Source organism: Lontra canadensis, unplaced genomic scaffold (assembly GCF_010015895.1).
Source record: "Lontra canadensis isolate GAN:19392208 unplaced genomic scaffold, GSC_riverotter_1.0 scaffold38, whole genome shotgun sequence".
NCBI lineage: Eukaryota > Metazoa > Chordata > Mammalia > Carnivora > Mustelidae > Lontra > Lontra canadensis.
In genome coordinates this window covers 18,437,870-18,459,155 of record NW_022631032.1, presented here as the reverse complement: position 1 = coordinate 18,459,155, position 21,286 = coordinate 18,437,870, and the positions used below count along the sequence as shown (strand labels likewise).

The window sequence follows — 21,286 nt, the reverse complement described above, 5'->3', positions numbered from 1 at the left end:
TGTCCGTACAGCTGCTCACATCATGAGAACTTCCAAGAATCTGTGTATCTAGAATGAATCTGACAAGCTCGGATCTGGTGTGTTATATCTGTCCCCCTTAAAAAAAAAAATCTCTTCTACCTAAATATAGTTTTCTTCTAAAAACTGTCTCTAAATGACTGTGTTTTACCCTGAATAAGTTCTCCCCGGTGCATCCTGACGTTGGAGCGTGAAAAAGAAGGTAAACGCATGAAATCAAATGGTGATTGCTAACAATGAAATTTGGGCTCATAAAATCAAGGATATTATTCAGAACTGCGAGGTAAATTAGTCTCATTCACTCTGATGGGGCTAGACTCTATGGTTGTGTGTGCCTTCTTTAATTAACATGCTGAAAAGATGTTCTGATTGGGATTATTAATGAATGCAGTGAAAATTTTTGCTGCTTGTAAGGCTTCTGCCACAGACGGTTTACAGAACCCCATCCCCCACCCCGCCTTTTTCTTTTTCCACAGATTCCTTCCATGGCCTGACAGATGGAGTATTCATTTTTGAAGCTGTTGCCACAGAAGATAGCAAAACCATGCAGGGCTATGATGCTATTGTTGTCGAACAATGGACAGTCCTGGAAGTAAGTGTGGGATGGGCAGTGGAGTTTCTTTTGTTTGGACAGTGATTGTATTATCCACTTGCTTGGTCTGCCCGTGTCTGCAGTAGCTTTTCTCTGAAAGGCAGTTTGACCTGGGTAGACCCTACAAGGCCCCATTCATCCTTTCATGCACTTTAGTTGGGGGCATGGGCCCCGCTTTCCCTTTCTGTAGGAAAAACACTGTGTGTGTGCTGGATCATTGGGTGGAAGGAGAGTCTTCTTGCATTCATTTGCATATAACTGAAAACTCCAAGTGACATAAATGAGGCCAGCACAGAGTCTGTGACTACCATAAGAGTGACGTTATTATTGGATTTAGACCCTCTGGCTTCCTCTGCCAAGTATCCTTGGAAGAAATTTGGGCACACACACTCACGTAACGTTTGCGATAGTCCTAGGAGGCAAGTACATGACTGCCCCCATTTGACAGATGATGAAACTGAGGCACAGAGGGGTTAGGTCCCTGGCCTAAGGCTACACAGTAAATGCTGAAAGATGTCTTTTGAGAGGTGTTGACCCGTGAAGCGATGAAGCTGCTGTGGACAGAGGAATTCCTCAAGCCACATTCCCCTGGGATGCTGGAAAAGGTGATTTATTTCTGAGATTCGCTGGTATATACGTTGATGGTATTTCTCCAGCCATAGGAGAATAGGCTTTTCAGGCTAGTCTCTTACCCACCCAGCATGCTGGATGTAAAGGGAGAAGCCCTCTGAACCTGTAGGACTGATTTCTGAGCTGATATCTTACATGGGCCCTGGAAGAACACAGGGTTGGCATCACCCTGAGGATACTTCCCAAACTGGGCTCTCTGTGCCAAAGTAGGACGGATGTGGGTGCAGCTCTCTGTGAGGAGTATGGGGGTGCTGGGTCCCACCAGCCCCCAGGAGGTGCTTGCCACGCCCTTGTGCCCTCTGGAACTGCCGCCTGATGGCAGGTGACTCCCTCACCTGGTTGCTGGACAGCAGCAGGTGCCCCAAGGGCACCGTGACCCGTTCTCGAAGCCGGAGCAGTTCTGAGAAGACTCGAGACGGTCCATGGAGCTGCTGGGGGCATGCCCGTGTCCGACTTATCACTGCCTGCAAGTCTGAAAGCCGCAGAGGACAAAGGAAAACTGTAGTAATCAATCAGAAACAAGAATTCCTAAAACATAGCATCCAGGCCCAGTTAGGTTAGGGGTCAGGGGTCTTTAAGGAAAGAAAGAATTCAGGGGATGACCTATTTGCTATCAGGCTGTGCTACTTCTTCCGGCCAGCTTTGGTCTCAGTGGGTCTCCACGCCCTTAACTGGAAACGGGAAGCAAAGGAGATGAGGCTCTGACTAGCATGGAGAGTCCAGCAAGGGCAGGTCACATCCCTCTCGGGCCCTGAGCTCCCTGCGTTTAAGATAGGGCCGTGCTGTTCATGAAGCTCACCACATGCGGTTGGATGAAATATGACATCATAGGAGTAGTAACTGAGGACCTTAAGGACCTCATTAAACCAGCCCATGTACTTCAATACTCCATAACTCTGTTTCCTCTGAAACACTCGGCCAGAACAGCAAGCCATGCATGGCCACACCGGAAACAGATGCTTGTGGGCAAGTGATTGGCAGGCCACAGGTGGGGTGTAACATCTCTTGCCATCTGCACATTCAGATGACTGTTAGGGGAGGACAGTGTGCTTTTCTCAAGAAAGGTGACTTGATGGCAATGATCCAGAACCTCACCGTGTGGTCCCAGGATCAGCAGCATCATCGTCACCTGCGAAGTTGGGTAAATGCAGAGTCTTGCAGCTGTCTGTGGTTGTGTGCTGTATGACAAAGGTGGTATTGGGAGAACACACCGATGGCCCGTCTCTCTTCACCCCTCAAAACGGTGCCCTTGCTGTGTAACCAGAATGCGTACATCCTCTATCTAAAATGTCTGTGGGAGGAAGATAAGGTTACAGACTAGAATAAGAACACAATTGTCTTTTTAATTCAGAGTTCAGTTTCCTGGATTAAGAGCCTCGATCAGGAAAGATTAAGATGTATTCAGAAAGTTTTCCTGGCTATGCAGATTGGTTTCCGTTAGGTTTATTTGTTAATTTTATTTCTTTCTCGGATGTTTGAGCTTTCTTTCTCATGACCTCTTCTTTTTGTGCATTAATCTAGTTGGTGATACTAGTTTTGGGTCATGTCGTTGTGATCCTTTGTCCCTTTCTCCCCCTGCCCCCGCCTGCAAAGCCAGTTCTGTGTGTCTCTTCCCAACTTCATACTCAGTGACAGATTCAACCACATGGTAGCTCGAAGCTGGCCACAGTGGAAGTACTGCACCATGAAAATTGGCAAAGCCCAGAAATCAGGGGTGGTGGTTGTTGTTTTTTTATTTTATTTTTTTTCCCCACAGAAACCCAGTTGTAAGCATTTAGCAGCACATCACTGGCTGGTCCTTTATTCCATCACACGTCAACATGATAGGCAGGTGTGGCTGGCTTCCAGTTCGGCAGAAACACATTTTCTTAATTTTCCTGATGGTGACAGGCGGATTAATGGTTTTGATGTAGGTGTTCGCCAGTTTTCCCTGCACAAGTCTTCAGACTCGCTCTTTTCTCTCGTGCCGTTGGAGCATTCCCAGACTTCCCACAATGCAAACAGAGCCTTGTCCATTTTAGCAGCATCAGTCTCTGATTGCCATCTCTTGAGGACCAAAGGAGGGGAGATCTGGACAGACTGTACCCCTCGGCATATGGGTTCCTCTCCCTCTTCATGGCTGGTATGGACAGACTGAGGGTTAGCTCATAGGTCACCTCCTCCAGGAATTCTTTCAGACTCCTTCAGAATTAAAGACTCGTCCTCTGTATTTCCATGATTCTCTGTGCATAAGCCTATCAGCTCCTATTACGATTACGTGATTTCTTTATCCACGTTCCTTCCTTCACTTTGAGTTTCTTGGCCTGGGGTTGATCGTATTTGTTCTCTAAGTCTTCCAGTAAAGGCTTCCTGAATTGGGTGGAAGCCTTTTTGGTTCAGCATGAGGTACACATATACTTCTCAGAATTGGGCTTTAATCACTTAAGAGCTTTCAAGCACACAGATAGCCAGTTCTCCCCTACTGAGTTTCCTTTTCAAGCCCACTTTGAGAATCCCGCCTTAGCAGAACCACCTGTATACAAGTGTGTCCCGGCGCAGCCCAGCCGTGTCCAGGCCAGAGCATGCTGGCCCACGGCTCAGCTCTTTGAAGAGGCTCGGTCAGACCATTCACTAGTCCCCCCACAGACGGCCCCACTTCTGCACAGCCCCCCACTTTTGGGGGTGTTTGTCCAGCAAACCCACCTTCCACCCTTAAGACCCAACAGCTTCCTCTCTTCTCCACCCTTTGGCCTCTGGGAAAGGTCTTTCCAGTACAAGCCCTGGGCAGGTCCTTCTTGGCTCGTGGCTGACCCTGCCAGGCCCGCCCATAAACTCCTGGGCTCTGACCACAAAACATTTCTGACCAGCTTTTTCTCTTTTTTCACAGTTGGGACTGGCCTATTGCTTTTCAGTCTCTTTACTCCCACGCATATTCGCAGCCTCAACCATGTGGACAGATGGACCATTCTCATTCAGCCAAGCCACAGCTGCCTGACTTCCCTGTCCACACATGAGCACACATTCGCACACACAAGCATGCACGCTCTCACGAGAAAGCCCATCTAGCTCTTCACAGCTCCGCAGACACTGCAGTATGTTGGAAAGAGAATGTAGATCTCAGAGGCTGGGCTGGGGAATGCATCCTGGCTCTCTCACTGCCAGCCAAGTGACAGTGTATGAAAAGTCAGTCACCCCCCTCTTCATTTTTTCCCTCTTTCTGTTGTTAAGTGAGGATGCTGCTAACCTTTCAAAGTTGAGAATGAAAACGTAATATTAAAAAGTTGCGAGTGTACTACTTGGCATTTGGTAAGTAAATAGCACTTTCTTTGATTGGTCACCTGGTGTAATCAACTAGAAAGATCCTCCCCCTGTTGCCTTGATCTTGTTCTAAAAGCACAGCAGAGGTGGGCTAGGGGAGGTGTGGAGCCAAATGCATTGTATTTTTCTCAATTGGAAACCTGTGGCCTAAATTAAAGGCAGTTGTGAGTAGTATGGAACTACTATTCATAGAACACTTCTAATGGTTATTTTGTTTGCCTTCTTTGAGTTTACAATCTAGAGGGTGAGCTGAAAGGTCCTTCTTTGAAAAGAAAGGGAAATGCAGATGAGTAGGTCAAGAGTAAGAGCCGGAAGGAGAATGGCAGGGACCCTCTTCTTCCTTCTGAGGCTGCATACCCTCAGCCTGACAACCCACCACTGCTGTGGACGCTGTTAAGTGCCCCTGAGGCCATCTTCATCCCTCTCCCCGGAACTCCTTCTAGTTCATCTGTGCTCCCTGTGAAATTTGCTGCCCGAACTGACCACAAGGTAACAGGGAAAGCACTTTTAGTTGATGCAGTTGGTATGGTGGTTGGAGAGTTAATTGAAAAAGTCAATTAAAAAGAACCAAAGAAAATCACATTCATATTTCGCACATTTTATTTTAATGTAAAATACATAACTATGCATACATTTGCCAATCTTTTAGAGTTACAAGTGTGTAACTTGGATTGGAATTCATCTTTCTTGTGTAAACCACACCCAAAGTGTTGCTGTCACTGGTGTCCTGGGTCAGTTTCATGAAAGTTTAGGAAAGGGATCACACTGCAGAATCCTTGTTTCCCCGATTTTTTTTTTCTTAGTCTTTTCCAGCCCGCACCACTTTTAATTCAGCCACAGTTGTTATTTTTAAGCAACTGCACTTTGTCACATCTCTTCAAGGTATTCTACTTAGTTTGCCTAAAAACAACTTCTTTCACCATCCATTTAAGTAATTTAAATGAAGACACGTGATAATGATAATGATAATAAAGACACGTAATAATGATAGGGTCTCACTGACCTACAGAGGTCTGGTGACACATGGGACTCAGCCTGGTGCGGTCAGTTGCTGGGCTCGGGGCGGGGGGCATGAGCAGCCTGGAGAGCAGCCTGCCACCCGTGAGCACGTGGTCCCCCGACAGCTGGACTTGGGCTTCCACTAGTCTAGCGGGAGGAGGGAGCAGCTGTGGGGGCAGCCATGACAGGTTTCGTCATGTCTGGTGGCATGGACTCAGCTCTCCCCATCCACTCCCTATGTAGTCAGTCTTGTTGAAGAGGTGAAGGATGTTGAAGGATGAAGTTCATCTCATCCTATTCTGCCCATTTTCCAGCCTGTGGAGACATTTTTGATCATGACTATATCACCATGCATTTGGGGAGAATCATCTCAGCTTTGGCTTCTCTGAAGGTTTCGTATGTACGATGGCTCCCTTTCAGTCCAATGTCAAACACGCTAGGTAGAGGACATGGTCCTTAGGCATGATGGGAGCATCTCTCCTCTAGCCTCTAACACGACGCCAACCCCTTGGCAGAGGTTTCAGGTGGTTCTATTGTTCCCCCTAACCTGTCACCTCACCCCTGAAAGAATCACGGGTGGCTCAGGGAGATGCATTTCCGTAACTGACATCCACTCTGGGGAATGGCCCCAACCCTGTTCCCCCCCACACAGGTCCCACTTGTTCTCCACAAACGTCTATATTCTGTAGGCTGCCGGGGACCCAACTTTTGTTTCTAGGGGCTCCCAACCATCTCTTGAACAATCCACACAGGATTTGCCAGGGAGTAACATCAATTTCTAGGGTATCTAGAGTTCACCACCTTCTGCTATGACAAGGGAGCCAATATTTATTCTTATTAAACCATCTGGCATTCTTTTCATTGCCACAGTTTCTCTAGGATAATTGTTTGGTTCTGAGATCATAGCTTTGAGTGCCAAAGACAGCAGTTCTCGATCTTTTTCCTGTGATTCAGAAGATTTTCCCGTGAATGATCACTGCCATGAATGACCAGGACTGAAGACATAACCCTCCCCACTCCCCCCACTTTCCATCTCCAATCCCCCCTCCCCATCCCCTGCCCACCACCAGAACATCACTCCACCCTTTTCCAACCCAGAGCAAATCACAGCACAGAGGAGGCCTGTGAGGTGCTCAGGACAACCCTGAGTCTGTTTTAGCAGCTCTGGGCACTTTCACTTTGATCTAATTCCTTGTGTCTCACCTCAGTTTTGATAGTTACACATCAGTGTGCTATTATGACTGAACACCTTTTCCTTAAACGTCATGCAATTACGCTTGATAAATTTGAAGTTCCTCATTCAAAAATTTGAGGTTTGCTTTGGACAGCAGGTTGCTAACCTCTATTAAAAATGTGAAGTGCCCACTCCTACCCATGACTCAGCAAGCCCATGCTTCCCATGCATCCCCCTCTTCTAGAGAAACGTGCACCTTTGTTCATAAGAAGCCATGCACAAGGACATTATCTCAGCATGATTAGAGTGACAGAAAAAAGGAAGCAATGTGCATGTCCATCAGTCGGGGAATGATTAAATAAAGGATGATACATCCTTAGTATGGATGCAGTCATTCCTTATAAACTGACAGGGAAGGGACTCCAAGAAATGTTAAGTGAAAAGACAAGATGCAGAATGAGGCTGTGATGGTTCATTTTATGTGTCACCCTGACTAGACTGTGGTGCCTGGTTGTTTGATCAAGCACCAGTTTGATGTTGCACCGGAGGGAGTTTTTAGGTATGGTTATGTAAATTCATATGAACAGACATTGAGTAAAGCCGATTGCTTATACTTCATGATGGGGGTGGGCCTCGTCTAATCAGTTGAGGGCCCGCCCCACAGACTTGGGACTTGCTAACCCCCACAATCACAGGAGACAATTCCTCAAAAAAATTCAGTCTCTCCCTCCCCCACCTCTAATATGCATACAGGTCTTCCCCACTATCAGAAACCAGAGCACTCCTACGAAACCTCTTATAAGCCTGATGTCAAGCAAAGAAGCAATTACCATTCATTTCTGTGGAAAATTTTTGAGCATTCCCAGACCCACAAAATAACCTCTCTCAGGCTTCTCTGATACTTAAGGTCACAGGTGCTCACAGACACAGGTCGAAGCTCAGGCGGCTTAATGCAGAAGAGCCTTGTGGTTCCTTGGGAAGGAGCTTGGTGGGGCTGTCCCTGTGGAGAACTCCAGCTGCCCCTGCATGAGCTTGCTGCCGACCAGCCACTGGAGGCTAGTTTTAACTATGGCCTTTTTTCACAAAAGCAAAAATCCTCATCAGATTTTTTTTTTCCAGTTAGCAAAAACAGGTACTGATGTAGGTCTTCTGTAAAAGTGAAGAGGTAAAATATGAACTTTTCAAAAGCAGGGGTGGGGGGGGGCACCTGTATCGGTGTATTTCTCTGTTTCCATCTGTCTCTCTCTCTCTCATAAGTCCTCCTGGTTCTGTTCCTCGGGACAAGACTGACTAACACAGATTCAGACAGTGCTGTGCCCTTCATGGGGAATACGCTTCCCAGAACCGTAGGATCCATTTGCTGTGGGCATCCGTGAATGCAGGAAGAAAGCTTGGAAGGGCACCTGTCAACCCCATAGAAGTGCTTCTGTGGGACTTGGAATGGAGGAGTGGGAGGCAGCTTTATCTATTAACGTTTTCATTTTTCTATAGAGAACTATTCATTTTACTCAGGTAATTAAAAGTTACATTTTAAAAGATAACTGGTGATGTCTCACCACCTACTTTCTTCTCTTCGGCTTTAGATATATTTGTTTTCTCCTTGTAGATAAGGAAGCAAAATGAGGGTTGAATAATTCCACTTTCTCTTATCATCAACACTTTGTACAACGTCTTGCTTGGAACAGAGCTTTGAAAGGTGTGTGTCTGTGTCTATGTGTATGCAGTCACGTCTGCCCAGTCTCGTACTGGGCTTAACCTTTGTTGGGTTTGCCTCACTTTGGTCCCCACCCTTGGAGGGTCAGGTAGCTCTCTTCTGTCCTCGTAAATCCATTTTCATCACTCTGCACAGGCTCTCGGTTTCCTTAGGTGCCTAGAACTTTTATCCTAGGGTTACCCTGTGACCTAGAGTCAGCTTCCCCTCGGGTGTCTCTCACCACGGGGCCATATTGAATTTTCCTGACTTCTGACATCCCTTTTCTTCTTGTCCCCGGAAAGGGTCTCTGGTGTTCTTGGCTATTAGGAACTTGGCAGAGGACAGCTTAGTTTGTAGGGTCTGTGTTCCCCCACGTAAGTCACTCCTCTTTCCAAAATGATGGAGATCATGTTTAAAACCAGTCATCCCTAAAAGCCATAATCAGGTCATGGAGTCCTGACTTCTGATCTGAGTCTTAGGCCCTTTGCTGGGTGAGTGGAGCCCTGGATGGCTGTCTGTCCTTTTTCAGGCAAAAATTTCCCTCTGCCTCTTTCTAGGCAACAGTGGCTTAACTTGAGGGTCCTGAAATGCCATGTGGATTGTGGCAGCAACAGCAAGATATTCACAATGGGCTTTGGAATGAGAACCAGCCCTCCAGCTTCCCCATGGTATGGCTGGCACTTGGTGGAAGATTATGTAAGAGAGAAAAAAATTGGGGTGCCTGGGTGGCTCAGTTGGTTAAGCGGTTGCCTTCTGTTCAGGTCATGGTCCCAGGGTCTTGGGATTAAGTCCCACATTGGACTCCCTGCTCAGTGGGAAGTCAGTTTCTCCCTCTCCCTCCCCTTCTCCTCCTGCTTGTGCTCACTTGTTCATGCCCTCTCTCAAATAAATAAAATCTTTTTTTTTTAAATTGAGGCGAAGAGGTTTAGTGCATACAAAACAGAGAACTCCCAGGGAATTAGGAAACCCCAGAGCGTCAGATAAAAGGGATCTGCTCTTTGCTGACCTGGAACAAGAACGCAAAGGGGTATTTGCTCAGGCTCCTACCCTCGAGCGTACAGGTGGGCAGAAGACTTCCTTCAGAGTAGCAAGGTCCTTAGTGCTGGATGGTACCCTGCTGACCAGAGCGCCCTGGGAAAGTAGAGACCGACCAAGGTCTGCTGGACACAGTGGGCTCCATTGGAGTGCAGTGAGCCAGGGGCATTGGGAGGGGGGCTTTCTGCCGGTTGCAAGTGGCAAGAGCAGAGGCAGACCAGAAGGGAAAGCATATCTGTTCATTTTATTTTTCCAAATTAGAACATTAGTGGTTAATGTCAGTGTTTTTCTAGATCCTCAGATCCCTTCTTTATCAATGTGCTTTCACTTCCAGCAGCTGACGCCTATGTGTCTTTGCTGACTCATGCACCAGGGCTGCTGGAGTCTGCTTTGTGCTCAGGCAAGATGAGCTAGAAGTGCCTGGGTGCTTGGATGTCCCTGGGATAATTCTTGTCTGTGACTTAGGGGAAAGCCCTAAGCTATGAAAGCCCAGCTCCCTTGTCTCAGGTTGGACACCTCTGAGTATAGCTGACCCCCCAGAGCTTCCCAAAGCTACTACTGTTTAGGGGATGTTGCATAAACCCATGTCCTTGCTTGGCTTCAGCCTTCTGTCCGCCTCCCCCCACCCCCTCAGTGCCTTATAATAAGCTACTTACATGTAAATCCTCCTCTCAGGGTCTGTTTCTGGGGAAACTGGCCCAAGATAGAATATGTCTGTTAAAAAAATTCCATGTGATAGTGTGAATTATGTTGCAAATTGAGATAAAAAATTATTGTGGGTTTTATAATAATTTTAAACACAACTCTTAACAATCCCAAAGTGTATATATTAAAAAAGTGAATCTTCCTACCCCCTCTGGCCCTCCATTCCCTAGTTGCCCTCTGGGAGCTCCTCCTGGAGACAAGCAGAGATGGGCGACCCACACAGACATACATGTGAGGTAGGCTGGACATTGCTCTCCAAATGTACCAGCTTCTAAGCCCCGCGACCTGTAAACATTACCTTCTTTGGAAAGAGGATTTTTGCAGCTATGATTGAGATGGGGTGATTAGCCTGGGTTATGTGGACGGGTCCTAAACACAGTCATACACAGCCTTCTAAGAGGGAAGCAGAGGGATATTTTCCATACACAGAGAAGACGTGAAGGCAAAGTAGGGAGAGATTTGCAAACGCTGCTTGGGAAGAGGTTCTGCAGAAAACTCTGTGGGCCAGGCAAGAGCCTGGCTTTGCAGTGGGCTGAAGGAGGTAATGGGGGGATCTCATCAGATAGCCGTGAGTCCAGACAGTTGGCCCTGAAGTGGCATGTTGTTGGGAGAGATAGACTGGAATGGAGGGAAGGTAGACACTTGGGGGAGAGGTCCCAAGATCAGAGAATAAGGGTGGCAGTCATGGTATTGGCCAGGATGCTTTCCATGTCAACAGCCGAACATCCAACTAGAAATGGCTTAAACAGTAGGGATTTCTCTTCTCATCTCATGGAGCAGGAAGTCTGGAGGAACGTGAGGTGGTTGCAAAGTCAGCTTTTTCGGTGGCTTAAGGACATCACAGAGGACCCAGGTGCTGTCACCTTTTTGCATTCTGGTCCTCAGCATGCCTAGCAGGTCTCTCTTTGGTATGCTAGGCCCAAGGTGGCTGCAGCAGCTCCAGGCATCTCATGTGAAGAACAAGGCATTTCCTGCTATGTGCCTTTTTTTTTTATTAGCAAATAGAACTATTCCCAGAAACTCTCAAACAGAGTTTTCTTGAATCCCTTGGCTGGGGCTTGGGTCACAGACCCACAACATTGTCAAGGAAATGGTATACTTCCTGTACAAAATTTAGTTCTCCAAGTTAAGTTAGACATTTTAAAACATTTATTCCACAAATAAATATTGAGTTCCTACTGTGTGTCAGCCACTGTGAAAAAATGATAAATGGAGAGAATTGGGGCAGGAAGGATTGATGTCTTTCACTAGAGAGTAGGAATACAGTCATTAAAAATGAATTCTCACCTCCTGGCCTTTGCACGACCATAAAAAAAAAAAATCTCTTTGTTGTTGTAAGTCCTGAGGGTAGTGAAAGGCACTAAGTCACCAGGACCCTTGTGGAGCTGGTGAGAGGAGACCATGGGGCAGGGTGATTTCAGAGCTTTGCTGCAGAGGAAAGGATGGTGAAAGTAGGCAGCACATTTCCAGAAGTTTATAACAAATTCATTTAAAAAACAACAACAACAGTATGCTTTAAAAACTTCATTGTATGCTACAGAACAACAAGAAGGAAGCAGCCTTCAATGTGATTATGATAGGCTTGCTCTTTAGATTTCCCTGGGAGTTTGACATGGTGGAAACTAATTTTGCAAGAGCATTGAACACATGCACACAAAATTACTGTCTTACTGTTTCTTTGGGTCAGAATCCAGGTGGGCTCAGCTGCTTCCTCTGTGGAGGGTCTCACAAGGCTGAAACTGGTTGTTGGCAGGTCTGTGTTCCTTACAGTGGGCTATGGGGCAAAAATCTACTCCTAAGCTCATTCAGGTTGTTGGCCAAATTCAGTCCCTTGCGGTTGTAGGACTAAGGTCTTTGATTCCTTGCTGGCTGCCAGCCAAGGGCTGGTCTTTGCTCCTAGGGACTGCTGCATTTCTTCTCATGCTTTCCCTGTGGTCCCCTGTAAGAACTTTTTAGGTGAATAGACAGTCTGCAAACAGCAGATGAGGAAAGTGAGATGGTTCTCCAAGAAGAACTTAGTGTATTAGAGGGTTGGAAGGCGTTCTTGTAGTTAAGTGAACCTTCATTGCCACTTCTTGGAATTTGTCCTTTTTGAAATTCACTAAAAAGTTTAATAAAACTAAATAAAAAGGAAGGGTTTAGGGATGGAGTGTGACTAGTTGAGAGGATATACTCAGCAAAGATGTGCTTTCATTGGAGGGAGGTCTTTTCTCCTGAGGCCTGTGATGCCATCATGTGCATTGGCCTCTCTGCTTTTTCAATGGCTTGTGTAGAGATTTAGAAGGTGATGGCCTGTGGATAAAGACCCAAAGCTGGGAAGCCATAGAGGATCTAAAGAACATGGATGCTCTTGGGCTCTACAAAGACCTTCCCGTTGGGCATGGGAGGAAGAGGATGAAGGGTGTGTTCGAGAATGGAGAGTGGGGAGGATTCTGGACAACCCATCCATGCCAGTCATGTCAACAGGATGGCTTTTTCTGAATCTCTGTTCCTACACATTGAGTTTCTAATTTAGATTACAGTTGGTATTTGTGGAAAGTACCCCACTACTTTAAAAAAAAAAAAAAAGGGAAAGAAGAGAAAAAAAAAAAAAAGAAACCTTGAAAATTACTTACCTAATCCAGCTTCTGGCTTGAGTAGATTTCCCTGACTTCTTAATTCCCTTCTAATATCATTATCTCTTAATTTATCAATGTTGGATCAAGGCCAGCCCGATAAAATGTAATGGGGGTACATTTAAGTATCAAAAAAATTTGTTGCATTTAAGTTAAAAAAAATCAATAATAGAAGGGAGAATACCTGATTTGACAGCAATTCTAATGAAAAGGAATTTAATATAGGCCAACAGTATACCTACTACTCCCCTCCAAATGCTCCAGATGCCTTGGGCTATGACAAAGTGGGATTTACGAGATCATACCGTGTGTCACTTTGTCCCCTCATTGTGTTCTCTGCTTTCCTCTGCTGAATCCCTTTTCCACCTCAAGTCTTCACCTTAGGGATCCTCATCTGCCCTGGACCAGCTCTTTGTAGAATCATCTTTGATACCATTAGCGCGATCTGCTCTCCCTTTCTTTTGATACTTAACACATTCCACCTTACTCTAGAGTTATTTAATTTTTAAAATGGCTGTGCAAACTCCATGACAAACCATTCAGCTAACCATTATGATAGTCATGCTCCCTGCTCCCAAATTAATTTCTCTTGTGTTACAAGTTTTCTGCAAACATTGGTTGAATAAACAAAGAACAGCATCTGGTTACTACTGCTTAAAAGAGAACTGGTCACATTTATGAAAATGCCCACAGGAGGTACTTATCCTTCTGTTCTTCAGTCTGGTACTGGCTGACTTAGACTCTGATGTCCCACCACAAGCACCATATTTGACGAGAAATGCAGAGAGACTATGGGGACACAGAAGAGAGAGATGGGGATGGAGGGTACTCTTGCAAATGGTTGAAAACAGTTGGGCATATTCATCTTGAAAGAGGAAAAAACAGGTAGTCAGATAGTTGGCTCCCCAAGTTTGAAAGGCTGACCTCTCATAAAGGAGGGAGACTCTGTTTTCCTTGGTGGCAGGGAAATAACCAGGTCCCTTTGGAGAGGCCCTGTGGAACCGTTTGGCAGTGGAGGTGGCTGGGGCCTATGGCTGTCAACAAGCAAGGATCAGCGTGATTCAGATGTTCAGTCAGTAAGTGGGCCTCCTCCTTTTGTCAGAAAGCACCAGAGCAGTGGTTCCAAATCTTATTGATCCTCACAATCACCTGGGGACTTTAAAATACACATTCCCAGGCACCACCCCTGGAGACTCAGTGTCAGTAGGTCTGGAGGTGGAAATGAGGGATCCACAAGGGAAACAGTCCACTAGCCCAAGAGCCACAGGACAGGAGGACCGCGCTGTATTAATTTGAGAGAGAGAAGGCAGAGTGAGCAGGAGAGAACATGAATGGGGGGAAGGAGGGGCAGAGGCAGAGGGAAAAGCAGGCTCCCTGCTGAGCAGGGAGTCCCAATGGGGCTCAGTCCCAGAACCCTGAGATCATGACCTGAGCTGAAGGCAGACTCTTAACCAACTGCGCCACCCAGGATCCCATGGCCCATTGCTTTTAAGGTAGTGGTCTCTCTGGAGCAGAATTCTTAACATCCTCTTCAGCTGGGGTAGAAGGGGGTGTCTCTTTGCTTACATCACTTGGAAAACTGATTGAGAAAGCTCAGGAGATAGTCTGACAAGGCCAAGAGGTCTGTTCTTTCTACAAAAGAGATCCATGGAGAGTTCCTCTAATGTCAATAATTAATAGTTGACATGTGACCCAGCAATTTCACTCTTAGTCAAATATCCGAGAGAAATGAAAACATATGTCCAACAAAAACCTATTCTTGAGTCTTCATAGCCCTGTTATTCATAATATCCAGAAGGTGGAGACAATCGTATCACCATCAAGTGCTGAATAAATAAGTAAAATGCAATATACCCGTACAGTGGAATGTTGCTTGACAATAAAAAGGAACAAAGTACTAAAATGTGCTACAGCATGGATGAACCTTGGAAACATTACGCTAAAGTGAGAAAAGCTAGACACGAAAGGCCACATGATGTATGATTCCGTCTATGTGAACTGTCCAGATTAGGCAAATCTATAGAAACACAAAGTAGATTGGTGGCTGCCGTGAGGTGGGGAGAAGGAAAGGGACTGCTAACGGGTACAATAAATTCTGGGGAGTGATGAAAATGTTCCAAATTTAGACTGTGGTGATGGTTGCACCATTCTGTGAATATATTAAAAACTGTTGAATTGAAGACTAAGTAGGTGAATATTTAGATATTTCAATTCTATCTCAATAAGGATGTTTTTTAAAAGTGGTGCTTATAATTGAAGGCATTTTAGAAAATGCAAATAAGGAAAAGAAAGCAAAGACCCTACTCTCATCATCACTGAGAAAGGAGCCACCTAACAATGTAACATCTTGGTATATTTTCTTCTAGACATTCTGTCTATATTTGCATATTTGGGATCATACTGTTCATACTGTTTCTACTTCATCCATATAAATGGGTGTAAAGTATTTCTGGGTGTGAGCAATCATATTTTAATTTACTTCATTAGTTTTCTGTCGGTGGATTTTAGGGGATTTCCATTTTCTTGTGCTTGTAAACCATGATTATTTTTTTAAGAGAGGGAGAGAGAGAAGAACAGGGGGAGAAGGAGAAAGAGAGAATCCTAAGCAGGCTCCACGTCCAGCATGGTGCCTGTTGTGGAACTCGATCTCACAACCCTGAAATCATGACCTGAGCCAAAATCAAGAGTCAGGCATTCAACCGACTGAGACACCCAGGTGTCCCAACCGTGAATATTCTTTAGCTTTTATCATTATACTTCATATTACTTTTTGATTTAAAGGTCCATACTTCTTTAAGATAGCCAATTTATTTTTATCCCACTAAAACAAAAGTTACTTTTTATTTTACCTTGAAAGTTTTTGCTAGTGTTCAGAAGGGGACATTGGGCAAGAAGGTAAAGGTCAAGGCTCATCCAGAAGTACTGCCCCCTTCAGACTTCATTGGGCCAGGAGATTCTGTGGAGCCACCTTCCCCTATGGGGACAAAATACCTTTGAAAGAAGCAGATAGACTTGTCTCTATTAAATCGTAGTTGGCTGTTTTGTTTTCTAGTCTGTATCAGTTTTTGCTGTGTAGCAAACCATTCCAATCTTCATAGCTCCCAACAGCTATTTACTTAGCTCAGGATTCTTTGGGTCCACTTAGGACCCAAAAGGTGCTCCACTCTGGAGCACCTTTGCTGATCTCTCCTGGGCTTTCTCATGCCTCAGCTGATATCTGGGTGGCCCAGAGTGGCCTCGCTCTCATGGTCAGTGGTTGGCTGGCTATTGGCTGGAGCGACGGGGTCTTGCATCTCTTAACACCCAGAAGGTTAGCCAGGCTTCTTCACACGATTCCAGTTACAGCGTTCCCAAGAGCCCCAGTGTGCTAGCTTATTTCATGCCTTGGTTTGCCTCACATTTGTTAATATACCATTGTCCAAAGAAAGTCACAAACCCAAGTTCAGGTTCAAGAGCTGAGGAAATAAATGCTGTCTTCTGGTCAACAGTCAGCAACACGCTGTGTGGCACAGGTGTAGGGAACAGAAGCATTGGTATGTGGCCAGTTAATAATTTACCAGGTAATTTTTGCTAAAACATCCAGTGGCCTTAATGGTTGGTGACCAGCATGTGACACTGTACATTTAATTTTCATACAAGGATCTACTTCCAGCTTCCATATACAGAACACCCAGGAGAATAGTATCACACCCTTCTGGCAGATTAACTGACATTTTTTTTTAATTTTTTATTTTTTATAAACATATAAGGTATTTTTATCCCCAGGGGTACAAGTCTGTGAATCGCTAGGTTTACACGCTTCACAGCACTCACCATAGCACATACCCTCCCCAATGTCCATAACCCCACCTCCCCACCCCCCCAACCCCCCTCCCCCCATCAACCCTCTTTTGTGAGATTAAGAGTCACTTATGGTTTGTCTCCCTCCCAGTCCCATCTTGTTTCATTTATTCTTCTCCTACCCCCTTAACCCCCCATGTTGCATCTCTACTTCCTCATATCAGGGAGATCATATGATAGTTGTCTTTCTCCGATTGACTTATTTCACTAAGCATGATACCCTCTAGTTCCATCCACGTCGTCGCAAATGGCAAGATTTTATTTCTTTTGATGACTGCATAGTATTCCATTGTGTATATATACTACCCTATGACCCAGCAATTGCACTACTGGGTATTTACCCTAAAGATACAAACAGTGATCCGAAGGGGCACGTGCACCTGAATGTTTATAACAGCAATGTCTACAATAGCCAAACTATGGAAAGAACCTAGATGTCCATCAACAGATGGATAACTGACATTTTTTAACGGTAAACTCATGTCTCATCAATGTTGAATGTGATTTACAGCAATTTTTATAAGACTTGAAGAATATAGGACAGCAACATCAGAACCCACCCCAAAAATGCAGTGGCAGGTGCATTCATTCATGGACTCAGCAACTCTTCATTGAGCACTCAACTTGAGCCAGACGCTTCCCCAGGTGCTTGGGATTCCTCAGCAATGGAACAAATAAAATCCTTTGTGGAGATTGCGTTCCTGTGAAGGAAAGGGCAATCAATAGGTAAACAAATCCGTGCCAAGTAATGATTAATAAGATGAAGTGAGAAGGCAGGAGACGGTGAGAGGGGGATTTTTTTAGAGGACACCAAGTAGAGTTGGCCAGTCTCTCTGAGATCATTTTCATTTTTTTGACTTTGTTTGGTTCTTCATCTTCTCATCCTCTGGTGAGTCATTGTGAAGATGCTGATGGGAACCCAAGAGGGCTGTTACAGGCTTTGGTGGATTTATCTCTAGGTTGTAGAGGAGCAGGGAACCAGAGAGAATGGAAGGACTCATGGGCTTAGGGTACTGAACAGTCAAGGTTCTGACGTGTCCTGAAGGCTGGATGTTTTTCTTGGATGCTCTATTAGAAGTCCACTTACCAGGAGCAGCGTCCTCAGAGGACATGCTACAGGATTCGTGCAACATAATTTAGCCTGAGGGAGAAGGGAGCTCAGAGAGACAGCTGGGTTGGACTCGTGGTAACCATAGCAACAAGAGGCTGACAATTGGGTCACCAGGAAGAGAAAATTGACTGAAGAGAGTATTGACCGAATGCCAAAGTGGGACTGTGGCACCTTAAATTCACCAGGTGGAGAAAGTCAGGGAGAGAAAATCTGTTGTGTTGAGCTTTGCACAGCATCAAGGTCTTACCCACTTTCTTTTCAGAGTGAACCCAAGGCTGATGTAGCCCAACACACCAAGACACCCAGCTTTCTTTATCTCTGTTTGTTGCTAGTTTGCACAGCAACAGTGGAATAATCCTTTCCTTCCCTTTCCTCTTCTAAGATTTTGAACCAACCTTTGTTCAGGACCATCTTTTAGCCCTTTACCTCCATCTTCTAACCCCCCAGAGTTAGCATTTTATGATTATTGGTAAGGTGTCAGGACTCTACTGTAGAGGAAGGTGGTAATTCTGATATAGTCTTAAAAGTTCTAGAGTTTTTGCGGGGCCTGGGTGGCTCAGTCAGTTAAGTGTCTGACTCTTGATTTTACCTCAGGTCATGATCTCAGGATCTTGAGATCATGCCCCGTGTAGGGCTCTGTGCTGGGGGTGGGGCCTGCTTAAGATTCTCTCTCCCTCTGCCCCTCCCCCTCAAAAAAATAAAATAAAATAATTTTTTAAAAAGTTCTAGGGTTTGGGGGGCACCTGAGTGGCTCAGTCAGTTAAGCATCTGACTTCAGCTTAGCTTGTGATCCCAGGGTCCCGCATCAAGGTCCCTGTTCAGCGGAGAGTCTGCTTGTCCCTCTGACCCTCCCTGCCACTTCGTGCTCTCTCTCTCTCTCATTCTCTCTGAAATAAATAAAATCTTTAAAAAAAAAAAAAAAAAGTTCTAGGGTTTTTGCAGACAAACTTTCCAGTCCCCAAAACTCCTAAGTAAATACTTATAATTATATCCTGTTATTATATCCAGGAAACCTCTTTTTAAATCCTCTCTTTTCCAGGTAGTTGATAAGGTGACAAAAATAAAAAAGGTTCGAAAATGATCCTCCATCCACCTCAAATTGTCTAAAGAGGGAGTAATAAAGTGGCAAATCCTATTTCCTCCCAGAAAGCCTAATTTCCTCGCTTATCAATGCAAGTGGGAGGGACTTGGCAAGTCCCTAGATAGAGAAAACGTGTCTTGTTTAATTGTTATCAAACAAAGCTGCTTCCAAGTCTGCTGGGGAGGACATGCTAGCCCCTGATGCATTCAGTATGTGTGTGAAATGTCAGCTTCTGGAGGATGTAAGCCCCATGCTGTGGCAGTATGGGGTCCCGCTGAGCAGCCAACAGGACGTAGCAGCTCTGAGCTGCTTAACTGTTTGCACTCGGAACTGTGGCCATGGATGTCCCCACTAATGGCCAAGGTTTGCCCAGGCATCACCCCCTAACCTCAAAACATGCAGCCTCATCACCTCCAGCATAATCCCTGAGCCCTATTGTGTAACATGCCTCCTGGGGTCTTGCCCCACCGGGGCAGGGGCATGTCAGCAGACAGCTCCGATAGCATGTATGGCCCGCCATCGCCTGCCACCCACCACCCCTTCCCGCCTTCAGAGAAACCCACGCGTACCAGGACCAGATCACCCTGCTCATCCAGGAGAGTGTTATCTTGCCCGTGCAGGTGGGGTTTTCCTGCCAGCTTGGCGTGCATGGTTCTTTAGGAGAAGCCAGAGCGGCGTCTCGAGCAGGGCTGCTCTTCCCCAGTGGGGGTTTTTATCTCTCCCTCCCAGGGTACCCGGGGTGGGGGGCGGGGGTGCCGTGCTGGGCCTCGTGGTGGGTTATCAGCAATTAGGCTTCAGGGCTCTGGGTGTAAAGTGAGGTCACAGAGTGGCTGGCAGGGAGGAAGTGAGGGCTGGGTGTGCCAGCCTCGAGTATGGTGAAAAATATGAAACTCTGAATTCCATTCAGTCGCAGCTCTTAAGTTTGGTTTCTCTCAAGTTAGACCAGGTGACTTTCATGACGGTCTTCCTTTGAGACATTGCATCTGGCTCTTCCTAGAGTAATAAGAACAGGGCAGTTAGCTTTTCCTGTGGAATAAAACAGCTAACCCTTAGCAAATTAAAATAACAACCCTTTATTATTGCTAATGAGTCCACAGATCAGCCAGGTGACTCTGCTGATCTGGCCTAGGCTTGACTCATCCCACCTGGGCCCGCACATAGGCCTCAGCGGCCGCTCACAGGCCCAAAATGGCATCTCTTAGACGTCTGCCATCCTCTGCCAGGCCAGCCTGGGCTTGTCCTCAGAGCATCAGCGGGGCTCCACGAGAGCAAGTGGAAGCAGCAAGGGCCCTCGAGGCACAGGTTCAGAACTCCCATAAGGTCACATCTACCTACCATATTCTGTGGGTCAGAGAAAATCACAAGGCCAGACTGGACTTAAGGGGTGGAGAAATGGACTCTCCCTCTTTATGCAGAGTTATGTTGTAAAGAGGCCTGGATACAGGGAGGCAATAATTGGGGCCATTTGTGCAAACAATGCATCTCAAACAGTAATAACGACAATCATTATTATTTTGTTGGGCTCTCAAAGTGCTCCAGAGCCGGTTACCTTTCTTGCATGGTGGAGAAAATCGGGCAAAGATGTGAATTAAGCAGCAGGGGTGGATAAAGAGTCTTGGGCTGGAAGTTTCTCTACATCGCCTGCATTTCATCTGCCCCCTTTTCTACATCTGAGAACTAAGCTTTTTTTTTTTTTTTAACATATTCTCTTTGAACGTTATGAAAGCCAAAGTTGTCTAAAATGAGACCGACTGCTTTCTTAGACTCTATTATGTTGGCCTAATTACATATCAGGAAAATGTTTTTCTGGGGCATTGTGTGTAAAACAAAGAGGAAAACAACATCTCCAGCCGGCCCCAGAGTCCTTGCCCCTCCCTCTGGCTGGCAGGGGCTGCATCCCGCAGGAGGCCCCGGGGAGGAGGGAAGATGAGGGCCTGGGAGGCAGGGCTGCTGCAGCCCCAGCTGGCCTCAGAGAGATTTGCCCAGAGAAAGCAAAGGGGCAAGTCTTTCCTTCCTCTGTCCTTCCCTCCAGCACATGGTGGCTTCCATCTGGTGGCGGAACCGTGTTTGTCTCCTCACAGCCCCCAGATCAGGATCTCCTGCTGCAGGAGAAGAGACTTCCTAAGATGTCCTGGCCATGGTCTCCCAAGACCTCGCTGTCAGCTGCAGAAATAGTCCCTCGGGCTTCGGGTTTCTTGCCCTCTTGTGACATTTGATGGTGTGAATCTTTCTCCTTAGACCTGTTTCCCACCCTGACTACTCAAGGGCTGATTTCTGTCCTTCCAGTCTGTGTTTTCTTTATTCTTCCCTCACCTCCTTGCCAGGACCTCCCTGAGCCTCCTTAGCCAAACTCAAGGCTCCTTGAGTTTGCGGCTACTGAGTGTGGGCTCTCCCCTCCAACTCTTTATTTTCATCCTACCTGTCCCTGTCTTTACCTGTGTATTAGGTTCCTATTGCTGCTGTGGGCTTCAAACAATGGGGATTTATTCTCATTTT

The 21,286-nt window shown here is 46.0% G+C and overlaps 1 protein-coding gene and 1 long non-coding RNA gene across 2 annotated transcripts in view; one reads left to right on the top strand and one right to left on the bottom strand.

Moving 5' to 3' along the window:
- Window positions 1-21,286, top strand: part of RFTN1 (raftlin, lipid raft linker 1) — a 134,597-nt gene that overhangs the window by 95,862 nt on the left and 17,449 nt on the right. The window contains exon 6 of the mRNA XM_032869262.1: window positions 495-610. Coding sequence (XP_032725153.1) covers window positions 495-610 — 116 coding nt within the window. The remainder of the gene's footprint in view (window positions 1-494; window positions 611-21,286) is intronic.
- LOC116874776 lies at window positions 17,263-19,384 on the bottom strand. The gene is made up of 3 exons (XR_004384058.1): window positions 19,360-19,384; window positions 17,633-17,739; window positions 17,263-17,299 (listed from the first exon to the last, which is right to left on the bottom strand). It is a non-coding gene; the product is annotated as an uncharacterized LOC116874776 (long non-coding RNA).